Consider the following 25,566-nt stretch of genomic DNA (forward strand, 5'->3'; position numbering starts at 1 on the left):
GGCCTGATATATACAGTAGATACTATGTATCATATAATACTGTAAGTTCTACAGAATTAGTAATGTGTATATTCTGAGAATAAAGTTTAGATGTACTGTGTACAACGCCCCCTAGAGATCACACTTATTAGTGGTAAATGTTTGGAATCTTGTACAGTATATTGAATATTTCATACTTTTTAACAGAATATCTAAGCTTTTGCATAATTATAGTGTAAACCTAACATATAATATGCAGGATGAGCATCTATCATTTACTTACATAGTATGTAGTATTTGCAGTATTTGACCTATTGTTACTATGTTATCTATGTGATGAATAGTTTTATACTTTATATACTTCAAGCATGTATGTTATGCAATTTTTGTAAGTGACTGTATCAGAGAAATGTCACGTGTATTTAATGTTTTGAGAATTTTCTCGTAATAAAATATTATGTGTTATCAATATGTCTCAACAAATGCTATTTACTGCTCAAGGCTACAAAGGCCCTATGCCACATGCTGACGGTGGGGACTTAATGGCTATATACACCTTTGGCGGCAATTTTTTTATGATTGCATTCTACTAATTTTGAGCTAAAAATCTTTATTTTAAATTGGTCTTTATTACAAATATGGAGCCCTTTTTCTGTGCAGAGCTGAGATGCTCTACTAGCAGAATCTGATTTTTTTCTCTGCAAAGAAAAAACTAATTCAATTGGGGGTTAGTCAGCACATCCCAGTGCACAGGTGCACGTCGTCATGGCTGGAACTAGAAGCCCAAAAGCAAAAAAACAACAATGCAACAGTGCTCTGCAGTAATATTATTTATTGCTTTTATTTACATAAACATATTTCAATGTTTTAAATGTAAGATTACATTGAAAATTTCTAATAAAAATCATTTTTGAAAGAAAATGTACTAATGCTACATTATAAAATTATTCCTGGCAAATATATTTTGTACAAAATTATGTGTTCCTGTCCACCAGGGTCAATACGATCTCTTTAGGACAGGAATCTAACACTAAATACTACCTCTGCTGTTACCATACTGGCCTCGATTATATTCAGGGAATGCAGGTCCTACATGCATGCAGAGCCCATAATATATTATACCTCTTATGGTGCCACAATGGTCTCCATTAAATTCAGGAGCTTTATGTCAGTGTCATATAATACATTCCAGAACTCTAAGGCCCCTTTCACACGGGTGAGTGAGGGGAACGCATTGCACCCGCACTGAATCCGGACTTATTCATTTCTAAGGGGCTGTGCACATGAGCAGTGATTTTCACGCATCACTTGTGCGTTTGCATGAAAATCGCAGCAAGCTCTATATTGTGCGATTTTCACGCATGGTTGCTAGGAGATGATCGGGATGGGGACCAGATCATTATTATTTTCCCTTATAACATGGTTATAAGGGAAAATAATAGCATTCTTAATACAGCATGCTTAGTAAAATAGTGATGGAGGGCTCGTCTTCTGTCTTCTGATGGACCATGTGATGAGCGCAGGGACATCACCAAAGGTCCTTTTCTTCCCAGGTCATCAAAGAAGAAGAGAGAAGACGAGCCGGACAGCGCGAACACGTAGATGAGGCGAGTTAAATTATATATTTTTTTTTTAACCCCTCCATCCCTATTTTGTATTTAGGCCCCATTCACACGTCCGCAATTTTGTTCCGCATTTTGCAGAAACGGAATTGTGGAACAATTCATTTTTATGGGGCCGCACGATGTGCGGCACGGCTCCAGAGATGCGGACCCGCACTTCCAGGTCCGCATTTCCCTTCCCGAAAGAAATATAACATGTCCTATTCTTGTCCGCAATTGCGGAGAAGAATAGGCATATTCTATTAGTGCCGGCGATGTGCAGTCCACAAAATGCGGAACGCACATTGCCGTGTCCGTGTTTTGCGGATCCGTGGATCCGCAAAACACATTACGGACGTGTGAATGAACCCTAAGAATGCTATGTTATAAGGGAAAATAATAAAATCTACACAACACCTAGGCCAAACCCGAACTTCTGTGAAGAAGTCCGGGTTCGGGTCTGGGTACCAAACATGCCGATTTTTCTAACGCGGTTGCAAAACGCATTAAAACGCTTTGCATTCGCCCGGAAAAATTGTGCATTTTCCTGCGACGCACCCGCATCCTATCCGGCCCTCACACGCGACTCCTGTGTGAAAGAGGCCTAACAAGACAGGTTCCACTGAGAACAGGCCTCCTCCAAAGAAGTTGAGTGCATGTGCTCAGCGTCAAATCCAGAGGTTGTCTTTTCAAAATAGACATATGAGTTCTCCCAGCCTTGCTGCAGAGATTAAAGGGGTGAGTGGTCAGCCTGTCAGTGCTCAGACCATACGCCGCACACTGCATCAAATTGGTCTGCATAGCTGTCGTTCTAGAAGGAAGCCTCTTTTTAAAGATGATGCACAAGAAAACCTGCAAACAGTTTGCTGAAGACAAGCAGACTAATGACATGGATTACATGTCTTGTGGTCTGATGAGACCAAGATAAACTTATTTGGTTCAGATGGTGTCAAGCGTGTGTCACGGGAACCAGGTGAGGAGTACAAAGACAAGTGTGTCTTGCCAACAGTCAAACATGGTGGTGTGAGTGTCATGGTTTGGGGCTACATGAGTGCTGCCGGCTGTGGGGAGCTACAGTTCACTGAAGGAACCATGAATGCCAACATGTACTGTGATACTGAAGCATAGCATGGTCCCCTACCTTCGGAAACTGGGCTGCAGGGCAGTATTCCAACATGATAACGACCCCAAACACACCTCCAACACGACCACTGCCTTGCTAAAGAAACTAAGGGTGAATGTGCTGGACTGGCCAAACATGTCTCCAGACCTATACCCTATCATGCATCTGTGGGGCGTCCTCAAACAGAAGGTGGAGAAGCGCAAGGTCTCTAACATCCACCAGCAAAGTGATGTCGTCATGGAGGAGTGGAAGAGGATTCCAGTGGCAACCTGTGAAACTCTAGTGAACTCCATGCCCAAGAGAGTTAAGGCATTGCTGGAAAATAATGTGGCCACAGAAAATATTGACACTTTGGGCACAATTTGGCAATTTTTACTTAGGGGTGTACTCACTTTTGTTACCAGTGGTTTAGAGATTAATGGCTGTGTGTTAAGTTATTCTGAGGGCACACCAAATCTACACAGCTGTGCACTGACTACTTTACATTGTATCAAAGGGTCAGGTCTTCAGTGTTGTCACATGAAAAGTTATAATAGAATATTTACAAAAATGTGAGGGATGTACTCACTTTTGTGAATACTGTATGTTCACGTCTGCTTTTTAGGAGACTCCCTTTCAGATTCCATTAAACATGGCAGACAGATTAGCCTAATATGTACGTATAATCCTATTGTTTATCCTACTACTTGAGTCAGAGTAAGATAAAAACTCCTATGAGGTGGTCACCTATTATTCTCATAAAAGGGGAAATATTCCTTTCTGACTCTAAATATGAACATCATAACTTGTGATATTATTGCTTTCAAGGAAGGCAGTCATGCCCTTCCTGAACCTGAGAAACTATCACAACATCTTGTGGTAGAGAATTTCATAGGCTGGCCATTAGATATCTTTATTGGCTTAGAATGCAGGCTTGGGTTGGCTGTGTATGCATGTGTCCTAAACTGGGAGAGGGGAGGAAGCCGCTGCCAGATGGACTTGGTTTACGTTCTGGAGAACAAAAGTATGGAGAAATTGAAATCCAACAGTATAATCGTTATTCCCCCAACATTTGCCTCTGGGGAAGTCGGGTGGCCCCCATACACCTTAGATGATCAGCTGGCTACAACAGAGGTGGCCAACCTGTGGCTCTTGAGCCGCATGTGGCTCTTTGCTTCTTCAAGTGCGGCTCTAGCTGTGGAGCCGGGAAGCAGTCAGGCCGGCTCACTCTCCACCCCATGCTCAGATCTCTTTTACTGATTGGCACTGTGGGAGCATGGGAGGTTCTGATGTGAGCATGGGGGGGGGGGGGGGGTCCTGATCAGGGCAATGGAAGTCCGATCTGAGCATGGGGGGGTCCTGATTTGAGCAATGGGGGTCTGATCTGAGCAATGGGGGTCCGATCTGAGCATGGGGGGGAGATCTGAGCATCGGGGGTTCAGATTTGAGCATGGCATTTTAGATTTGAACATGGGGGTTCAGATTTGAGCATGGGGGGGTCTTGTTTGAGCATGGGGGGTCTTGTTTGAGCATGGTGGGTCAGATCTGAGAAGGGGGAGATCTGAGCATTGGGGGGGAGATCTGAGCATGGGGGGGGAATCTGAGCACTTAGGGTCTGACACTGGGAGTCTGATTTGTGTTGTCTGATCCGAGCATTGGGGGGTCTTATTTTGGGGGTCGGATTTGGAGGTCTGATGAGGTTTGGGGATCTTATTTTAGGTCAGATGAGGATTGGGGATCTGATTTAGGAGTCTGATTTGAGGTCTAATGAAAAATATATTTTTTCTTTTTTTTCTCTGCTAATTAAAAATATTTTTATCAGACCTCAGATCAGATGAAAAAAAAATTCTCTTATTTTTCTTTCTTAAAACCTAGGTGCATCTTGTAGGGTGACTCGTGTGTAAATGTATAGCTTGTGGCTCCTGGTAGTCATACGTTGTTGTTTTTTTGTGTCTGTAAGGTCTGTAAGGTTGGCCACCCCTGGGCAACAATATATGGCCCAAAATACTAATCTATGCTGTTAGTAATAGCTTCTTTTGTCTAGATGTGACGCATGCCCACTTGTCATGGTTACCGGTCTAGGTAGATCATAATCTGTGCCTCTTCTGATGCATCCCATTATTTTATTTGCCTTGACAGAAGCTGCCTGCTTCTCGCTGTACACTGATGAAAACATCCGGTGTCGGGGGGAGCAGCCAATGGCAGGCGAGGACGAGCCTCCATAGCATCGCGGGTGACACTAGGGAGGCTCGTCCCCGTCCATGCCTGCCATTAGCTGCTCCCCCCCACACCGGATGTTTTCATCCGTGTACAGGGAGAAGCAGCAGCGGCGGTGCGGGGACCAGGAGCGGCACAGGAAGCGGGAAGCAGGGTAAGTATATATCCACGGAGGGGCCCAGCACATGAGGGGGCTGTTGTAGATACTGGATAACCCCTTTAACTATTTGGTCAATAAAATGTATTCATATGTAATATTTGACTTAAATGAAACAATAAAAACAACTAGTATCCAAAACATACATCAGTGCAATATGTCCTTACAGCAGATAGCATCTTGGTGCAGGTCTTTCCCACACTCCGGCTCACAGCTTGCCCCCAGCAGCCTCTATTATCTCCTGTATTGGAGGCTCCAGATGGACACACGTCTATTGTCCCCGCTGCTGTGTGATTGGAGGCTGAGTGTGGGAACCTGTGCTCGCTCTGATCCTCACACATCATTATGCAGGAGAGGGGTATATAGAGGGGCTGTCTGCCTCCCTGGCCGCACATCACTGACGTCCCATCTACAGAGAGGACACTGCCGCACACTTACTGATGGCTCCTTACAGCTTCAGCCTCATCCAGAGCCCTGCTAATGATCCCCTCACCCGGCAGCCCAGAAAAGTAAGTGCTGATCTACCACATCTCCTCCTCTCATAGCATCAAATGCTTCTTCACCGCCATAAAGGTGCATCCACTGCCGCATGTAACTAACCAACCCTTATGTCTTGTTCTGCAGCTGAGGAAACCGGTGATCGAGAAGATGAGGAGAGACCGGATTAACAGCAGCATTGAGCAGCTGCACATCTTACTGGAGAAGGAGTTCCAGAGACATCAGCTCCCCTCCAAACCTGAGAAAGCCGATATCCTGGAGATGACGGTCACCTTCCTGCAGCGCCACATGGCGGAGAGAAGTAAGTGTCCTGTCCCGGCCCTTAACACCCCTCATATGTTTCTTACTGAGAGCAGATTGCAGCAGGTGATGGACGCTGTCACTGACATGTATGTCTCTCCTGTTCTAGATGTCACAGCCTCCAGCCAGGCCCAGAGAGAAGGCTTCTCCACCTGCGTCCAGGACTCCATCACCTTCCTGTCTCAGCACAAACAGACCGAGCTCCAGATCCAGCTGCTGCAGAACCTCCCTGGGGCTCACACTATGACATACGGGGCTGTATCTCCTCCTGTATCCTCCATCCACCAGACCCCCAGCAAACACAGCCCCCTGGACAGCAGCAAAGCCTTGTGGAGACCCTGGTAGTGACTGGATCCCCTGGTGTGGACTGATCTCAGAGCTATGTACCCCGTATACCTGAGAGCTGGAGATGGGGTGGATTCTGCCTCTCACTAATGTCTCATCATGAGATGGAGAAAAAGTTCATTCTGGACATGGTGTAATTACTACGTGATTTACTAGTCCTTCATATTATCTGCTGTCTGCTGCAGATCTCCTGTATGGACTTGTTTCTATATTGTTATAGGAGTCGTTGTCTTCTATGAAGAAGATGTCCTAGTCCTATATGGACACATTCTATGAATATTCCCAGTGATACAATGTATCAGGTTAAATGTAGTGTGTACTGGCTGTATACAGAGGGGAGTAGTGTATGTATATATCAGACCTCCAGTGCAAAGCATTGCAGAATAATGGAGGTGAGACCTCCGGCCTGATATATACAGTAGATACTATGTATTATACAGTACTGTACATCAGATTATATGTAGTGTGTACTGACTGTATACAGAGTGAAGTAGTGTATGTATATATCAGACCTCCAGTGCAAAGCATTGCAGAATAATGGAGGTGAGACCTCCGGCCTGATATATACAGTAGATACTATGTATCATACAGTACTGTACAGCAGATTATATGTAGTATGTACTGACTGTATACAGAGGGGAGTAGTGTATGTATATATCAGACCTCCAGTGCAAAGCATTGCAGAATAATGGAGGTGAGACCTCCGGCCTGATATATACAGTAGATACTATGTATCATACAGTACTGTACAGCAGATTATATGTAGTGTGTACTGACTGTATACAGAGGGAAGTAGTGTATGTATATATCAGACCTCCAGTGCAAAGCATTGCAGAATAATGGAGGTGAGACCTCCGGCCTGATATATACAGTAGATACTATGTATCATACAGTACTGTACATCAGATTATATGTAGTGTGTACTGGCTGTATACAGAGGGGAGTAGTGTATGTATATATCAGACCTCCAGTGCAAAGCATTGTAGAATAATGGAGGTGAGACCTTCGGTCTGATATATACAGTAGATACTATGTATCATACAGTACTGTACAGCAGATTATATGTAGTATGTACTGACTGTATACAGAGGGAAGTAGTGTATGTATATATCAGACCTCCAGTGCAAAGCATTGTAGAATAATGGAGGTGAGACCTCCGGTCTGATATATACAGTAGATACTATGTATCATACAGTACTGTACAGCAGATTATATGTAGTATGTACTGACTGTATACAGAGGGAAGTAGTGTATGTATATATCAGACCTCCAGTGCAAAGCATTGTAGAATAATGGAGGTGAGACCTCCGGCCTGATATATACAGTAGATACTATGTATCATACAGTACTGTACATCAGATTATATGTAGTGTGTACTGACTGTATACAGAGGGGAGTAGTGTATGTATATATCAGACCTCCAGTGCAAAGCATTGCAGAATAATGGAGGTGAGACCTCCGGCCTGATATATACAGTAGATACTATGTATCATACAGTACTGTACATCAGATTATATGTAGTGTGTACTGACTGTATACAGAGGGGAGTAGTGTATGTATATATCAGACCTCCAGTGCAAAGCATTGCAGAATAATGGAGGTGAGACCTCCGGCCTGATATATACAGAAGATACTATGTATCATACAGTACTGTACATCAGATTATATGTAGTGTGTACTGGCTGTATACAGAGGGGAGTAGTGTATGTATATATCAGACCTCCAGTGCAAAGCATTGTAGAATAATGGAGGTGAGACCTTCGGTCTGATATATACAGTAGATACTATGTATCATACAGTACTGTACAGCAGATTATATGTAGTGTGTACTGACTGTATATATAAGTAAAATGTCACTTGCATTGCTTGTATTGCTGGATATTGGCTACCATGACCTGTAGTATAGAATTAATAATACTGTTCAGCGTCTCTTTTGAGGATATTTGACAGGATATGGTAATATTGTTTGGCAAAATTTGCAGAAATGACATATGTGTCTCATTTTATGTAACAGAAGGGTTAAGTTATAATGTTGGGTATGCAATATTTGCAGCTATTAGTGAAGATTACCTGATGTGTATTATACCATAATATGTATCATATGCAACATTTGCAGCTTAATTTTCCTAGAAATATCAAATTTATGTCATTGATGAAAGTGATTGATGATTATCATTAATAAACTACTGACTAAAGTGATAGGATTTATTTCTTCTTCTTTCCAGTCTCCCATTATGGGGGTGAGCACTCGATCAGATCTTCTGGCCTTTACATTTGAATTTGTCCTAGTGCAGACACTTCCTCTAATGTTTGTCGCATTGCCTACATATAGCAGAAGACATAATAAATAAAAAAAAACACAGTGCAACAACAAAAAAGTAAAATGTCCATTAAGCCGAATTCTTAAAGAATATGTCCACCTTTAAATTTTTGTTGTTCCAGTGCATCAAACATAACAAATGTTGCAACGTTACAAATAGTTTTCATTATAGTCTACCACTGTTTGGTGTATACAGCCCATGTGCACACCTCTCTTCATGGTTTAACTATGTGGTCTGCTCCTGCAAGCACTCTTTTCTCTCTCTTTCCCTTCATATATACTTCTGGCAGTTACCAAGAAGATGATGAAAAGTAGTTACACATAAGCGCAAGATCAGACATTATACAGGATTTGTTTTAAGCAAGTCACCATGGAGATACATAAGTCTGCCTAAGCGCTGCATACACAAAACAGAGACATATTTTTTTTTTCTTCAGTGAAAGCTATTTGAAAAGTTGCCTTTTTTGTTATCTTAGATGCAAATAAGCAATAGAATATCTAGTTGCAAAAATTTTTAGGCCCTTTAAATTTGTTTTCTAACAGCAGCCCTGCTTCCTTTCTTAATATGTGATCCATTGCCGGAGGTTTAGGGTTAAAAGCTTCATATGGTGTAACTATAAAATAATAGGAAAGAAGTGAGCGCTACAGCACTGATGTTATGGTTCTCCCAACCGTGCTCTGCTTACCTGCACCAAAGAGGCCAGTGATCGGCTGCATTAGTCAAGTGTTGTCCACATGATGTCACCACTGCAACCAGGTAAGCAGAGACCAGTCAGGAGAACCATAAAAGCAGGGCTGTATTCGTTAGGTATGTAACACTCACTTCTTTACTGCAGACTATTTCCCAGTGTTATCTGGTTTCTTACAGTCATTAAATAAAATGATTATTGTTGCATCACCCTGACTAAAAGGGGATCAGCTGCCATCAATGATGAACCAAGGACAGCACAAATGATTGAAAATCTGCCCATGTGAAAAGACCCTATGACATGACACAACAGGAATTTCTATTTAGTGGGGAGTCTTTACTTTCATAGGGAAGTATACACAGTATATCAGGAGTTGGCCAATTACAACTTGTGTCTGATTGAATGGGATGTGACCGTTTGGGCCCCCACTGATCACTAGAACAGGGGCCTGTGTTCGCTGCTTCATTCAACTCTATGGGATTGATGAACATAGCCGAGTACAAAAGCTTGGCTGTCTCCAGCAGTCCCATATAGTTAAATATAGCAGCAGCATATGTGTCCACTGCTCCATTTGAAAAGGGGAACACAGACCAATATTCTTGAGATCTTGGGCCCTAGAAAATAGCTGCGCCAGGAAATAGTGCCCCTGACACTAATAGCGTCACAGTAGATATTACTGCATGGTGCAATCACCCTCATGACCAGGAAGTGTAGAGAATTCTCTTTTATTGGTACAGTATCTTAAAGCAACATATACAACGCGTTTCGGGGATCATCAGGTAAAAATTGCTTATACAAACATAGAGCTCACATAAGGTCTTTTATATTTTAAAAAACAGGCCAAAAAGGAGCACACTAATTGAGAGCTGTCCCTAATTGTCAAAGATACGCATCTCATTTGCATATGCATAAATGCTGAGTACCAGCAGCACTGCACTCACCTCTCCCCCCAGGGCTCCTCTAGACTAGTGAGCGCTTCCGTAATCCACATTATTGTCAGATTTGCAAAATTGTGCTCAATCATTAAACTGAAAACTAGCTGTGTCCTGAAGGGGTTAGGTCATTGGTATGTGATCAGTGGGGTCTGGGGGGTGCTGTGGCCTCCTCTCAGCTTACCAGGCACAGCACCATCCATTTTATAGTGGCTGTGCTTAGTATTATAGCTCATCTTCATTCACTTAAATAGGACTGAGCTGTGCCTACGTAGTTTTGATCGAGCTCGAGTAGAACACTTTGGGATGCTCGGGTGCTCTACAGACACCCAATAGTTGTAAGGCACAGAGGGATCACTGAGGATGCAGACAAGGTCTGCTACGTACTCCTTCACCATCTTCCAAAACGTTTCCCTCCTTGTGACACCAGGCTGCGCATCAGGTTGAGGGTGCTGGCGGGGTGTCATGAAACTGTCCCAGGCCTTGGAGAGTGTTGCCCTGCCTCTGTTGGAACTGCTGTGTGTTTCCCTTGTCTCCCCTCCTCAGTTGCCCAAGGAACTACGTACTCTGCAGCCAGCGTTGTCAGCTGGAAATTTTTGGAGCAATTTTTCCACAAGGACCTTCTGGTATTGCATCATTCTGCTAGACCTCTCCACCACAGTAATGAGATATGAGAAGTTCTCTTTGTAGCGGGGGTCGAGGGAAGGTGAACAGCCAGTAATTGGTGTTGGCCAAAATGCGTATAACGCGAGGGTCACGCAAAAAGCAGCATAACATAAAGTCAGCCATGTGTGCCAGAGTCCCAACAGACAAGACTTTGCTGTCCTCATCAGGAGGATGACTCTCAATCTCCTCAGCCTCTTCCTCCTCTTCGGCCCATCCACGCTGAACAGATGGAATAAACCTGATATGGGTACTACCCTCTGTAGCGAAGGCAACCGTCTTCTGCTCCTCCTCATCATCATCATCCAATTTGCGATGAGAAGACGAATGGAGGGTGGTCTGGCTATCACCCTGTGTACTGTCTTCCCCTATTTCCACCTCTTCCACATGCAAAGCGTCCGCCTTCATTGTGAGCAGCGAGCGTTTCAGTAGACACAGAAGTGGGATGGTTACGCTGATAATAGCAGCATCGCCGCTCACCATCTGTGTTGATTCCTCAAAGTTGCGTAAAACCTCACAGAGGTCAGACATCTATGCCCACTCGTCGCTTGTGAAGAGCGGAAGCTGACTGGAAAGGCGACGACCATGTTGCAGCTGGTATTCCACTACTGTCCTCTGCTGCTCACAAAGCTTGGCCAACATGTGGAACGTGCACAACAGTCGGTGAGCTTGCAGTTGCCAGCGCTGCTGCAGCATTGCCAGACCGGCAGCAGCTGTAGATGACTTTTAGAAATGGGCACAGACGCGGCGCACCTTCACAAATTGGGGTAGGTTTTGATAAACCGCTGAACCACTAAGTTGAACACGTGGGCTAGGCATGGTATGTGTGTGAGCTTGCCGACCTCCAAAGCCGCCACCAAGTTACGGCCATTATCAGACACAACCATGCCTGGTTGTAGGTTGAGCGGCGAGTGGCTCAGTCTGAATCTGTTCCCTTATCCCCTGCCACAGCTCTGCGGCGGTGTGCTGTTTTATCACTTGATGAGAATTGAGAGGTGGAAGTGGAGGAGGAGGTGGAGGAGGAGTTGTGGGCCTGTTTGGTGTGGCCCGCCTGCTCCCTTTTGCCACCCCACTGCCTCTTCCAGCCTGTTGCGGTGCTGTGGATCCCTCCTCCTCTGTATTGCTGTCCTCACTCAGCTTGCCACCTTCCCAGGTTGGGTCAGTGATTTAATCGGCCACCACCTCCTCTTCCACTTCCTCACTCTGGTCATCCTCCTGACTTGTTGACCTAACAAGAACCTCACTTATTGACAACTGTGTCTCATCCTCATCATCAACCTCTTGAGACACTAATTGCCGTTGACTTATTGGCAACTGTGTCTCATCATCATCATCCATCTTGTGAAACACTAATTGCCGTTCCCCATCGTCATCTTCTTCTGACTGTGGATGCTCAAGAGTTTGGGAATCAGTGCACAAGATCTCCTCATGTCCCTCTTCAAGCAGGCTTGGTGAGAGGCCCAAATCAAGGAATGGTGCTGAAAAGACGTCCTCGGAATATCCGAGTGTGGGATCACTTGTTTGCCAAGACTCTCCATGGTAGGAGGAAGGAGGATCAGGGTGAGGATTCTGTTGACCAGACTCTTGGCTACTGAGACTGGACTTTGTGAAAGACAGGGTGATGCTTAACTGACTGGAAGCATTATCTGCTGCAATCCAACCGACCACCTGGTCGCACTGGTCTGACTTCGAGAGTGGTGTCCTGCGCCGCTCTGCAAACTGGGACATGAAGCTAGGTATCGTGGATGAGTGTGTTTCTTGTGCTCTGGCAGCAGGCACAGTCTCACCGCGCCCAGGGCCATGGCCTCTGCGTGCACCATCAGCAGCACGGCCACTTTCCCGTCCCTTACTGCTCGCCCTGAGCATATTAAATGGTATACAGTCATGTGAAAAAATTAGGACACCCTTTGAAAGCATGTGGTTTTTTGTAACATTTTTAATAAATGGTTATTTCATCTCCGTTTCAACAATACAGAGAGATTAAAGTAATCCAACTAAACAAAGAAAACTGAAGAAAAGTCTTTTCAAGATCTTCTGTAAATGTCATTCTACAAAAATGCCTTTTCTAACTGAGGAAAAAGATAGGACACCCTCACATGTATTCCCTCTTAAATTGGCTCAGATCTCACACAGGTATATCACACCAGGTGCACATAATTAGTAGATCGTTACTCTGCATGTTGAATGAGGCTTGCCCTATTTAAACCTCAGACATTTAGTTTGGTGTGCTCCTGACTGTTGAAGTGAGAGTGAGCACCATGGTGAGAGCAAAAGAGCTGTCAGAGGACTTCAGAAAAAAGATTGTAGCAGCCTATGAGTCTGGGAAGGGATTTAAAAAGATCTCAAAAGATTTTGAAATCAGCCATTCCACTGTCCGGAAGATAGTCTACAAGTGGAGGGCTTTCAAAACAACTGCCAACATGCCCAGGACTGGTCGCCCCAGCAAGTTCACCCCAAGAGCAGACCGCAAGATGCTAAAAGAGGTATCCAAAAACCCTAAAGTGTCATCTCGAGAACTACAGCAGGCTCTGGCTACTGTTGATGTAGAAGTACATGCCTCTACAATCAGAAAGAGACTGTACAAGTTTAACTTGCATGGGAGGTGTGCAAGGAGGAAACCTTTGCTTTCCAAGAGAAACATCGAGGCCAGACTGACATTTGCCAGCGATAAAGTTGACAAAGACCAGGACTTCTGGAATAATGTTCTTTGGACAGATGAGTCCAAAATTGAATTATTTGGACACAACAGCAGAGGACATGTTTGGCGTAAACCAAACACAGCATTCCAAGAAAAGAACCTCATACCAACTGTGAAGCATGGAGGTGGAAGTGTCATGGTTTGGGGCTGCTTTGCTGCAGCAGGACCTGGTCAGCTCACCATCATAGAATCCACGATGAATTCTACTGTGTATCAGAAGGTGCTTGAAGAACATGTGAGACCATCAGTTAGAAAATTAAAGCTGAAGCGGAACTGGACCATGCAACATGACAATGACCCAAAACATACTAGTAAATCAACCAAAGATTGGCTGAAAAAGAAGAAATGGAGAGTCCTGGAATGGCCAAGTCAAAGTCCAGATTTGAATCCCATTGAGATGCTGTGGGGTGACTTGAAAAGGGCTGTACGTGCAAGAAACCCCTCAAACATCTCACAGCTGAAAAAGTTCTGCATTGAGGAGTGGGGTAAAATTTCCTCAGACCGATGTCGAAGACTGGTAGATGGCTACAAGAACCGTCTCACTGCAGTTATTTCAGCCAAAGGAGGTAACACTCGCTATTAGGGGCAAGGGTGTCCTATCTTTTTCCTCAGTTAGAATAGGCATTTTTGTAGAATGACATTTACAGAAGATCTTGAAAAGACTTTTCTTCAGTTTTCTTTGTTTAGTCGGATTACTTTAATCTCTCTGTATTGTTGAAACGGAGATGAAATAACCATTTATTAAAAATGTTACAAAAAACCACATGCTTTCAAAGGGTGTCCTAATTTTTTCACATGACTGTATATGCTTGCAAGTATGTCACACGTATAGTAGCGCAGGTTTTGTAAGTGTATGCGCAAGTAAATTAGACTGAATGTCACAAATATTTAGGATGCGCAAACGTTATACAGGAGATATAGCGCAGGTAATGTCGCTGTTACCAGCGGCTAAGAAAAAATGACACTAAATGTCACATATATTTAGGATGCGCAAACGTTACACAGGAGATATAGCGCAGGTAATGTCGCTGTCACCAGCAGCGAAAATTTTTTACTGAATGTCACAGATATTTAAGATGCGCAAACGTTATACAGGAGATGTGGCACAGGTAATGTCGCTGTCAGCAGTGGCTAAGAAAAAGTTACACTGAATGTCACAGATATTTAGGATGCGCTAATGTAACACGACAGATGTAGCAGAGGTTGTGTCACTGTCAGCAACGGCCAAACAATTGCACGCAATTTAGCGCAGGTTGCGATAATAATATATATTGCAGCTAGATAAAGCAATAGTCCTTAAAATTACTTTTGGGTCTCTAACACCTTTCAACACTAAACAATTCCTGTACCTAAACATCTGTCCCTTCTGCTGCAGCTCTCCCTGACTAAGACTGAGCCGAACCACGTGTCATTGGGTGCTTTATAGCACCCGATGACGCGTTCTGGCCAGCCAATCACTGTAATGCCAGTAACCAACATGGCTACTGCATCACAGTGAGGGCCAGTACTCCCTCGCTCGTTTATTGGCTGCGTAGCCAACAAATGTGCGGGGAGGAGACTCAAACATCGCGCTCAAGCACACATGGTGTTCAGCCGAACACCGCAATGTGCCGAGCATCGCGATGCTCGAGTCAAAATGGTGCTTGGCCGAGCATACTTTCCCAACACTAGTGCCTCCTAAGCCATGTGAGGAGATGAACTTGACAGCACTGGCCTAGGAAAAGGCTGCAGTGCTCACAGAGCGCCCTGGTCACTTCAAACAGCTGATTGGCAGGAGTTGAACCCCTATATTCCGATACTGATGACCTATCCTGAAGATAACTTGGACAACCCCTTTAATCCAATGGAGGCAGACCTCCTAGCAGCTATGGGACCTGTGGGAAAGGGTGGCCGACAGTGCACCAAAGGCCTCGCCCCCTAATTAAATTCAAAACAGGCTCAGGTCCAGTCCAGAATACCTGTCATCAGTGCATAAATCTAAAGGACCTGTGATGTCACCACAGGTTCTTTATCATCTAGTAAAGGAACTGCACAAAGAATGGTGTAGTTCCCAGGTCAGAAAGGTGCATCTCTCAGGACATGTGATGACATTATCACAGGTTCATCAACCCCCAACAGCGTGGAGAAGAACGTCAAGATAAGCTTTCCATTGATAATAGAATGGAGTGGTAATAGGAGGTTCTCCCCTTTACCCTTTATTTACCCCCCCCCCCCATTTCCTTTTTTTTTTAACTCAGAAATACCTCATGATTTAATGTACCATAATGTGTAACTGACCACATGTATCTATACCCACTGCATCTATTATACCTCATACCTCACATATCAGTATACTGCTGTATATACTATATATATATGCACACACTGCATCTATTATACTACCTACCTCACATGTCAGTACACTGCTGTATATGCTAAATATCTGTAGACATTGCATCTTATACTACCTACCTCACATGTCAGTACACTGCTGTATATGCTATATATCTGTACACACTGCATCTATTATACCTCATACCTCACATATCAGTATACTGCTTTATATACTATATATCTGTATATACTGCATCTATTATATCTCGTACCTCACATATCAGTACACTGCTATATATACTATATATCTGTACACACTGCTTCAATTATACCTCATACCTCACATATCAGTATACTGCTTTATATACTATATACAGTTGCAAGAAAAAGTATGTGAACCCTTTGGAATTATATGGATTTCTGCACAAATTGGTCATAAAATGTCATCTGATCTTTATCTAAGTCACAACAATAGACAATCACAGTCTGCTTAAACTAATAACACACAAAGAATTAAATGTTACCATGTTTTTATTGAACACACCATGTAAACATTCACAGTGCAGGTGGATAAAGTATGTGAACCCTTGGATTTAATAACTGGTTGAACCTCCTTTGGCAGCAATAACTTCAACCAAAACGTTTCCTGTAGTTGCAGATCAGATGTGCACAACGGTCAGGAGTAATTCTTGACCATTCCTCTTTACAGAACTGTTTCAGTTCAGCAATATTCTTGGGATGTCTGGTGTGAATCGCTTTCTTGAGGTCATGCCACAGCATCTCAATCGGGTTGAGGTCAGGACTCTGACTGGGCCACTCCAGAAGGCATATTTTCTTCTGTTGAATCCATTCTGTTGTTGATTTACTTCTTTGCTTTGGGCCGTTGTCCTGTTGCAACACCCATCTTCTGTTGAGCTTCAGATGGTGGACAGATGGCCTTAAGTTCTCCTGCAAAATGTCTTGATAAACTTGGGAATTCATTTTTCCTTTCATGATAGCAATCCGTCCAGGCCCTGACGCAGCAAAGCAGCCCTAAACCATGATGCCCCCACCACCATACTTCACAGTTGGGATGAGGTTTTGATGTTGGTGTGCTGTGCCTCTTTTTCTCCACACATAGTGTTGTGTGTTTCTTCCAAACAACTCAACTTTGGTTTCATCTGTCCACAGAATATTTTGCCAGTACTGCTGTGGAACATCCAGGTGCTCTTGTGCAAACTGTAAACGTGCAGCAATGTTTTTGGACAGCAGTGGCTTCCTCTGTGGTATCCTCCCATGAAATCCATTCTTGTTTAGTGTTTTACGTATCGTAGATTCGCTAACAGGGATGTTAGCATATGCCAGAGACTTTTGTAAGTCTTTAGCTGACACTCTAGGATTCTTCTTCACCTCATTGAGCAGTCTGCGCTGTGCTCTTGCAGTCATCTTTACAGGACGGCCACTCCTAGGGAGAGTAGCAGCAGTGCTGAACTTTCTCCATTTATAGACAATTTGTCTTACCATGGACTGATGAACAGCAAGGCTTTTGGAGATACTTTTATAACCCTTTCCAGCTTTATGCAAGTCAACAATTCTTAATCGTAGGTCTTCTGAGAGCTCTTTTGTGTGTGGCATCATTCACATCAGGCAATGCTTCTTGTGAAAAGCAAACCCAGAACTGGTGTGTGTTTTTTTATAGGGCAGGGCAACTGTAACCAACACCTCCAATCTCATCTCATTGATTGGACTCCAGTTGGCTGACACCTCACTCCAATTAGCTCTTGGAGATGTCATTAGTCTAGGGGTTCACATACTTTTTCCACCTGCACTGTGAATGTTTACATGGTGTGTTCAATAAAAACATGGTAACATTTAATTCTTTGTGTGTTATTAGTTTAAGCAGACTGTGATTGTCTATTGTTGTGACTTAGATGAAGATCAGATGACATTTTATGACCAATTTGTGTAGAAATCCATATCACTCCAAAGGGTTCACATACTTTTTCTTGCAACTGTATATGCACACACTGCATCTATTATACTACCTACCTCACATAGTGCACTGCTGTATATACTATATATCTGTACACACTGCATTTATTATACCTCGCACCTCACATATCAGTACACTGCTGTATATACTATATATCTGTACACACTGCATCTATTATACCTCGGACCTCACATATTAATACCCTGCTGTATATACTATATATTTTTGCACACTGCATCTAATATACCTTCTACCTCTCACATCAGTAGATAATACTTGCTAACTGTCCCGGCAAATTCGCACTTGTCTCTGGCCGAAAATGGGCAGGGCTAACAAAACTCTGCCCATAAGTGGGTGTTTCCCTGAGGGTTAGGGTGTTCCTGTGGGCAGGGTTTATATTTTACCAAGATAAATGTTGGTAAGTATGCAGTAGGGGCATGACCAAGTTAAACATAATTACCTCCGCAGTGTGCATTGCGCACTATTATTTTTATGCAAAATCATATGTGGCTGGTGGTTTCTGTGTGCCAGAGATGTTTCGTAATCCCAGGCCAGCCCTGATGGCACACTATATAACACGCAGCAGGAATGGGTAGTGGGAGAGGCTATGGATGGGGCATGGGGGCCCAATTTAGGTTTTTGCTATGGGGCCCAATGATTTCTACGCCCCTGCCTTTAACCCCTCAGATGCCGCACTGAATGGCAACCATGGCACCCTAGCAGTTAGCCAGAGAGAGGGAGCTCCATATCACCTGGCACATCTTGGGTAGTTTGGGAAGTTGTCTGGACCTGATAGAGAGAGACTCAGAGATAGCTACTACTATGCAGCCTGCTTTCCCATATACAGCCTTGGAAAGATTGTGTGTGCACTATGGAGAGACTGAACTTATCCATACAAATGTGATTTGTAAAGACACCTCAGTAAGGCCTCTTGCACACGAACGTGTGCGCCCTGTGGCTGTGCTGCGGGCCGCAATGCACGAACACCCACCATGGGGAAGCCACAGCAGATTGCGGACCCATTCACTTTAATGGGTCCGCGATCCGCCGTTCCGCAAAAAGATAGGACATGTTCTATCTTTTTGCGGCACGGAAGTACGGGACGAAAGCCCACGGAAGCACTCTGTAGTGCTTCCATAGGGTTTCGTTCCATGCTTCCGTTCCGCACCCTTCCGCATCTCCGGATTTACGGACCCATTAAAGTGAATGGGTCCGCATCCGTGATGCGGAATGCACATGGAACGATGCTCGTGTATTGCGGATCCGCAATGTGCAATAAGCCTAAAGCTTGCTGGACTTGTTACCTTACACTGGCCTCCTTATTGCCTTAAAGAGGTTGTCATACTTCAGCAAGTGGCATTTATCATGTAGAGAAAGTTAATACAAGACACTTACTAATGTATTGTTATTGTCCATATTGCCTTCTTTGCTGGCTAGATTCACTTTTCTATCGCATTATACACTGCTCGTTTCCATTGGTTACGACCACCCTGTAATCCATCAGTGGTGGCTGTGATTGCACACTATAGGAAAAAGCAATAACCTATGAGCACTCCTGAGGTCTCGGCTACCAGAGAGGCTGGAATTTTTTCCTATAGTGTGCAAGCACGACCACCGACACCACTCCCATCTTCTCCAGCTGCCAATCACTGCATCACCCCTGCTGCCTGGTACGCTGCATATGTATTATGAGGTTCTGCAGCATCTGAGGTATGTATGTATAATGATATTCTGCAGCAGTGTGTATTATGAGTTTTGCTGCAACTGAGGTGTGTGTTATAATGTTCTGCAGCAGCCGAAGTATAAATGAATTAGGATTTTCAGCTGAGATTTGTATTCATTATGATGTTCTGCAGCAGCTGGGGTATCTTTATAATATATGTATAATGATATCTTGCAGCAGCGGAGGAGTGTTATGATGTTCTGCAGCAGCTGAGGTGTGCATTATGATATTCTACACCAGAACAGTTGTGTTTTATAAGGTTCTGGTTCTTTTTATGGCAAGAGGAAGCATTACATTGAATCAGTGTTTGTCATGGGTAAAGTGATCTGTGATGGACCTCTACTGCAGAAAGAGATAAGCGGTGACTATGCTGTGCTGCTCTTCTTTTTATAATCGGCAGGATATGACACCACAACGTGATCATTATAACAAAATTATTTGCAGACAAGTCAATTAATTACCATCAGTGGTTATTACATGATTAATTCTATTAGAGAGGATGATTTTAGATATATTTTTAGATATTATTCATGACTATTTCCCCAGGGATTCTCATATATGTCATCTTAATAGCATTAGGACAATTCACTGCTCCTCTCCCAGATAATAACGGATCTATAGTAAAAGTAGCAATGGTCAGTGCAATATGTCATTACGGCAGATAGCATCTTGGTGCAGGTCTTTCCCACACTCCGGCTCACAGCTTGCCCCCAGCAGTCTCTATTATCTCCTGTATTGGAGGCTCCAGATGGACACACGTCTATTGTCCCCGCTGCTGTGTGATTGGAGGCTGAGTGTGGGAACCTGTGCTCGCTCTGATCCTCACACATCATTATGCAGGAGAGGGGTATATAGAGGGGCTGTCTGCCTCCCTGGCCGCACATCACTGACGTCCCATCTACAGAGAGGACACTGCCGCACACTGACCGATGGCTCCTTACAGCGTCAGCCTCATCCAGAGCCCTGCTAATGATCCCCTCACCCGGCAGCCCAGAAAAGTAAGTGCTGATCTACCACATCTCCTCCTCTCATAGCATCAAATGCTTCTTCACCGCCATAAAGGTGCATCCACTGCCGCATGTAACTAACCAACCCTTATGTCTTGTTCTGCAGCTGAGGAAACCGGTGATCGAGAAGATGAGGAGAGACCGGATTAACAGCAGCATTGAGCAGCTGCACATCTTACTGGAGAAGGAGTTCCAGAGACATCAGCTCCCCTCCAAACCTGAGAAAGCCGATATCCTGGAGATGACGGTCACCTTCCTGCAGCGCCACATGGCGGAGAGAAGTAAGTGTCCTGTCCCGGCCCTTCACATCCCTCATATGTTTCTTACTGAGAGCAGATTGCAGCAGGTGATGGACGCTGTCACTGACATGTATGTCTCTCCTGTTCTAGATGTCACAGCCTCCAGCCAGGCCCAGAGAGAAGGCTTCTCCACCTGCGTCCAGGACTCCATCACCTTCCTGTCCCAGCACAAACAGACCGAGCTCCAGATCCAGCTGCTGCAGAACCTCCCTGGGGCTCACACTATGACATACGGGGCTGTATCTCCTCCTGTATCCTCCATCCACCAGACCCCCAGCAAACACAGCCCCCTGGACAGCAGCAAAGCCTTGTGGAGACCCTGGTAGTGACTAGATCCCCTGGTGTGGACTGATCTCAGAGCTATGTACCCCGTATACCTGAGAGCTGGAGATGGGGTGGATTCTGCCTCTCACTAATGTCTCATCATGAGATGGAGAAGAAGTTCATTCTGGACATGGTGTAATTACTACGTGATTTACTAGTCCTTCATATTATCTGCTGTCTGCTGCAGCTCTCCTGCATGGACCTGGTTCTATATTGTTATAGGAGTCGTTGTCTTCTATGAAGAAGATGTCCTAGTCCTATATGGACACATTCTATGAATATTCCCAGTGATACAATGTATCAGGTTATATGTAGTGTGTACTGGCTGTATACAGAGGGGAGTAGTGTATGTATATATCAGACCTCCAGTGCAAAGCATTGCAGAATAATGGAGGTGAGACCTCCGGCCTGATATATACAGTAGATACTATGTATCATACAGTACTGTACATCAGATTATATGTAGTGTGTACTGGCTGTATACAGAGGGGAGTAGTGTATGTATATATCAGACCTCCAGTGCAAAGCATTGCAGAATAATGGAGGTGAGACCTCCGGCCTGATATATACAGTAGATACTATGTATCATACAGTACTGTACAGCAGATTATATGTAGTATGTACTGACTGTATACAGAGGGGAGTAGTGTATGTATATATCAGACCTCCAGTGCAAAGCATTGCAGAATAATGGAGGTGAGACCTCCGGCCTGATATATACAGTAGATACTATGTATCATACAGTACTGTACAGCAGATTATATGTAGTGTGTACTGACTGTATACAGAGGGAAGTAGTGTATGTATATATCAGACCTCCAGTGCAAAGCATTGCAGAATAATGGAGGTGAGACCTCCGGCCTGATATATACAGTAGATACTATGTATCATACAGTACTGTACATCAGATTATATGTAGTGTGTACTGACTGTATACAGAGGGGAGTAGTGTATGTATATATCAGACCTCCAGTGCAAAGCATTGCAGAATAATGGAGGTGAGACCTCCGGCCTGATATATATAGTAGATACTATGTATCATACAGTACTGTACATCAGATTATATGTAGTGTGTACTGACTGTATACAGGGGGAAGTAGTGTATGTATATATCAGACCTCCAGTGCAAAGCATTGCAGAATAATGGAGGTGAGACCTCCGGCCTGATATATACAGTAGATACTATGTATCATATAGTACTGTCATTCTACAGACTTCTATACAGTAATGTATATATTCCTTGTGTACTGGCTCTATGAAGAGATATAGTATATTGTAATGTTTACATACTTTGTATATCAAATGATATGATGATATAGAATAATTAGCATGGTCAGATATTTGTATCATATGTTATATATGAAATGCACTGCTGATGTATATTACATTGGTATTTTCCAAGACTTTTCCGTGTAAGACTGAGCTCAGCTATGTATATAGTGTAGTGTGCAATATTTGCAGACAGTACTATAAGGTTATTATTGTATGTAACATTTACAACAATCTTCACAATGTGATATACTGTATATATTGCATGATGTATATTGTGTTATAGAAAAGTGACACATGGATAATAGTTATACAATATTTGTAGATTACTATAACTGACTGATAATTCTGAGATTATTTCTGTAAATGTCAGATCTGTTTCGTGATGAAACGTCTTGTGGATTTTCAATAAAATAGTCATTAACAATGATCCATTGCATATTTTCAGTTTAAAATTATTATTTTTTTATCACTATATAGCAGTTTTACACCCATGATGATGTGATGGGGGTTGTACATGAAGTCATATGACAGAAGAGGTTCCATTTAAAGGGTATATGCTGTATACCTTTTCAATAATTTTTTTTTTTTCATTTACAAATAACCTTGCTTTAAAATGTATTATTTTGTGTCTAAAGCTCTCACGCAGGCCTATGTGTCTCCACTGCTACAGGCTATAAACAAACCCTGTCTGTACGCTGATTCTGCAATCATGATACTTTATGTCTGTCAAATCAGGTAGATAACAGATGAGAGCATGATTGCAGCTTCAGGCTATACATTATTTGCCATTTACTCTACCTGACTGATAATTCAGAGACTACTTCTGGAGATGTCAGATCTGTTCCCTGATGAAACATCTTGGTGGGTGTTCATTGATAAAATTAATAATTGATGGGAGTCGCGAAACTGTTATACCCCATGCAAACGATCCCACTCTTGTTACGCCATGCAGATGTGACGTCCTTGGAGAGTAGGTTTATTCAATTTATATGGCAGGGCAAAAGATCAAGGATTGCTCTAAGCAAACTAAAGGTAAGGAAAGATTTAGGGGGTATTAATTTCCCGGACATTAGGGGTTATAATATAGCTTGCAATAGCAGATACATATTGGATTGGGTGAACAAGACATCTTTTTATTCCAATCTCAAGCTGGAAACACAATTGGCGAAGCCTTGGAATTTGGTGGCGTTGTTACACGCTAATATCTCTAAACTGCCAGGGCCAGTAAAAAACTCCCTGGTGCTTAGGGACACAATTATCGTATGGAAACTATTACGGAAGATGTATGGTTTACCCTACCAAATGTCTAAACACTTACCAATAGTGGCCAACCCAAATTTTGAACCAGGTGGGGATGGCAAATTCATGATAGCTTGGACCCAGGCGGGGATTAGGAAAATGGGAGATCTATTTCATGAGACGGAGCCTAGGTGGATGACACAGACGGAATTGAGAGAGAAGTGGAACTTGAAGGAGCCAACCTTTTTCCCGTATATGCAGATCATGTCATACGGAAAAAGTTTGTGCAAAGATCTGACTAAGGAGTGGAGAGTGAATGAATTTGACTCGCTTATAGGAACAAAAATTAGACCGTCGATTTCACTTCTTTATCAATCTCTTAGGGACAAATGGGAAAAAATTGATCCAAAAAAAATGTTTCAAAAATGGGAGACACTTTTAGAGATGAAGGATATACATCAACCTATATGCTCAGGGATAGGGGCATTATATAAAGCCGTTCCGAACGAGCAATGGAGAGAGACGCACTTAAAGATACTGCATCATGCAATTTTTGGTTTTAACATCCCTGTTTCTGATTCAAGACAGGATAGGTTGACTGCATGTCCAAAATGCAGTCTTTCAAAATCGGACCTATTTCATGGTTTATGGAATTGTCCGAAGTTGAAGGAATATTGGGATGGGGTGAACGACTTGATGAAAAGATGTGATGTGAGTGAAGCGAATATTACTCCTGCAATGGTAATAACACATGTACAAATTGCAAAGTCAGGGCAATTAGATGATTATGTGATGGAACCGATCGCACCGTTGGGACACAAGATATTGCTGGGGGCAAAAAAAAGTTTACTAAAAGTATGGCTCCAACCACAGGTCCCTTCTGTCCCCATAGTTATTGCACAACTCAAGCACATCTTTCATTTAGAGTGGACTGAGGCTTTGCAACAAAAGGAAGTTCTTGGGAAAAAATTGTACTGTACCTGGCGCAAATTTATATTGAATTATATAGAGCCTAGTGAGTTCTCAAAAATCATGTCTCCTTTCAAGCTGACGGCATGGTATTTGTTAGAAGATATAAAGGATGCGCTGGGAATTTTGAAAGTGATATAACCTGGTGTTCTGCTTTGGAAGATTGACATGATGGATACAGAGTTTTGGCTGATGCAGGGGATAGTTGGGGGGGAGGTGGGGTAGGGGGGAGGTGGGGGACATTATTATTTTGTTATTTTGTTATTTTATTGTCATGACAGGCATTATAATGGGATAAAGCTGTATGTTCATGATCATATTGTGATATGACACTTGCTGTTTATGATCAATGTCATATGTCTGACAATGTTATAATTGTTATTTTTGAATGGGAGAAAACTAATAAAAACTATATTGGAAAAAAAAAAAATATTAATTGAGAATGATCCATAGCTTGTTTTTCTACTTTAAGGAATTTTTATCATTATTAGGCTGGGTTCACACGAGCATGTCTGGATTAGGTCTGGATGCGTCCCGGTGTATTGCGGCAAACCCGCGCGAGTAGGAATGCAATTGCAGTCAGTTTTGACTGCGATTGCGTTCCGATGTTCAGTTTTTATCGCGCGGGTGCAATGTGTTTTGCACGCGCGTGATAAAAAACCGACTGTGGCACCCAGACCCGAACTTCTTCACAGAAGTTCAGGTTTGGGTTCGGTGTTGTGTAGATGTTATTATTTCCCCTTATAACATGGTTATGAAGGGAAAATAATAGCATTCTGAAAACAGAATGCTTAGTAGGTGATCAATTGAGGGTTAAAAATAAAATAAAAAATTAACTCACCTTCCCCTCTTGTTCGCGTAGTTCCCGGTCTCTTCTTTACTTCTTTAATGATGAGCTACCGGCTAGGACCTGTGGTGACGTCAGATCACATGCTCCAACCACATGG

The 25,566-nt window shown here is 43.2% G+C and overlaps 2 protein-coding genes across 2 annotated transcripts; both read left to right on the plus strand.

Moving 5' to 3' along the window:
• Positions 1-5,496: 5,496 nt before the first annotated feature.
• On the plus strand, positions 5,497-6,199 carry LOC120994897 (transcription factor HES-5-like). Its single transcript, XM_040423809.1, has 3 exons — positions 5,497-5,565; positions 5,681-5,855; positions 5,964-6,199. The coding sequence occupies exons 1-3, from the start codon at positions 5,497-5,499 to the stop codon at positions 6,197-6,199; spliced, it is 480 nt and encodes a 159-aa protein (XP_040279743.1).
• Positions 6,200-20,391: 14,192 nt separating this feature from the next.
• Positions 20,392-21,141, plus strand: LOC120998920 (transcription factor HES-5-like). The gene is made up of 3 exons (XM_040429802.1): positions 20,392-20,507; positions 20,623-20,797; positions 20,906-21,141. Exons 1-3 carry the CDS (start codon positions 20,439-20,441, stop codon positions 21,139-21,141), a joined length of 480 nt encoding a protein of 159 aa, XP_040285736.1. The 5' UTR covers positions 20,392-20,438.
• The last annotated feature ends 4,425 nt before the right edge of the window (positions 21,142-25,566 follow it).

The sequence above is a fragment of the Bufo bufo genome, chromosome 1 (genome assembly GCF_905171765.1).
Source record: "Bufo bufo chromosome 1, aBufBuf1.1, whole genome shotgun sequence".
NCBI classification, from domain to species: domain Eukaryota; kingdom Metazoa; phylum Chordata; class Amphibia; order Anura; family Bufonidae; genus Bufo; species Bufo bufo.

Excerpts from the sequence above, each read along its gene's own strand:
- LOC120994897 (XM_040423809.1), top strand. The coding sequence starts at position 5,497 with ATGGCTCCTTACAGCTTCAGCCTCATCCAGAGCCCTGCTAATGATCCC. Across the intron at positions 5,566-5,680 it reads TCACCCGGCAGCCCAGAAAA|CTGAGGAAACCGGTGATCGA; the intron begins GTAAGTGCTGAT and ends CTTGTTCTGCAG. Across the intron at positions 5,856-5,963 it reads GCGCCACATGGCGGAGAGAA|ATGTCACAGCCTCCAGCCAG; the intron begins GTAAGTGTCCTG and ends CTCCTGTTCTAG.
- LOC120998920 (XM_040429802.1), top strand. The coding sequence starts at position 20,439 with ATGGCTCCTTACAGCGTCAGCCTCATCCAGAGCCCTGCTAATGATCCC. Across the intron at positions 20,508-20,622 it reads TCACCCGGCAGCCCAGAAAA|CTGAGGAAACCGGTGATCGA; the intron begins GTAAGTGCTGAT and ends CTTGTTCTGCAG. Across the intron at positions 20,798-20,905 it reads GCGCCACATGGCGGAGAGAA|ATGTCACAGCCTCCAGCCAG; the intron begins GTAAGTGTCCTG and ends CTCCTGTTCTAG.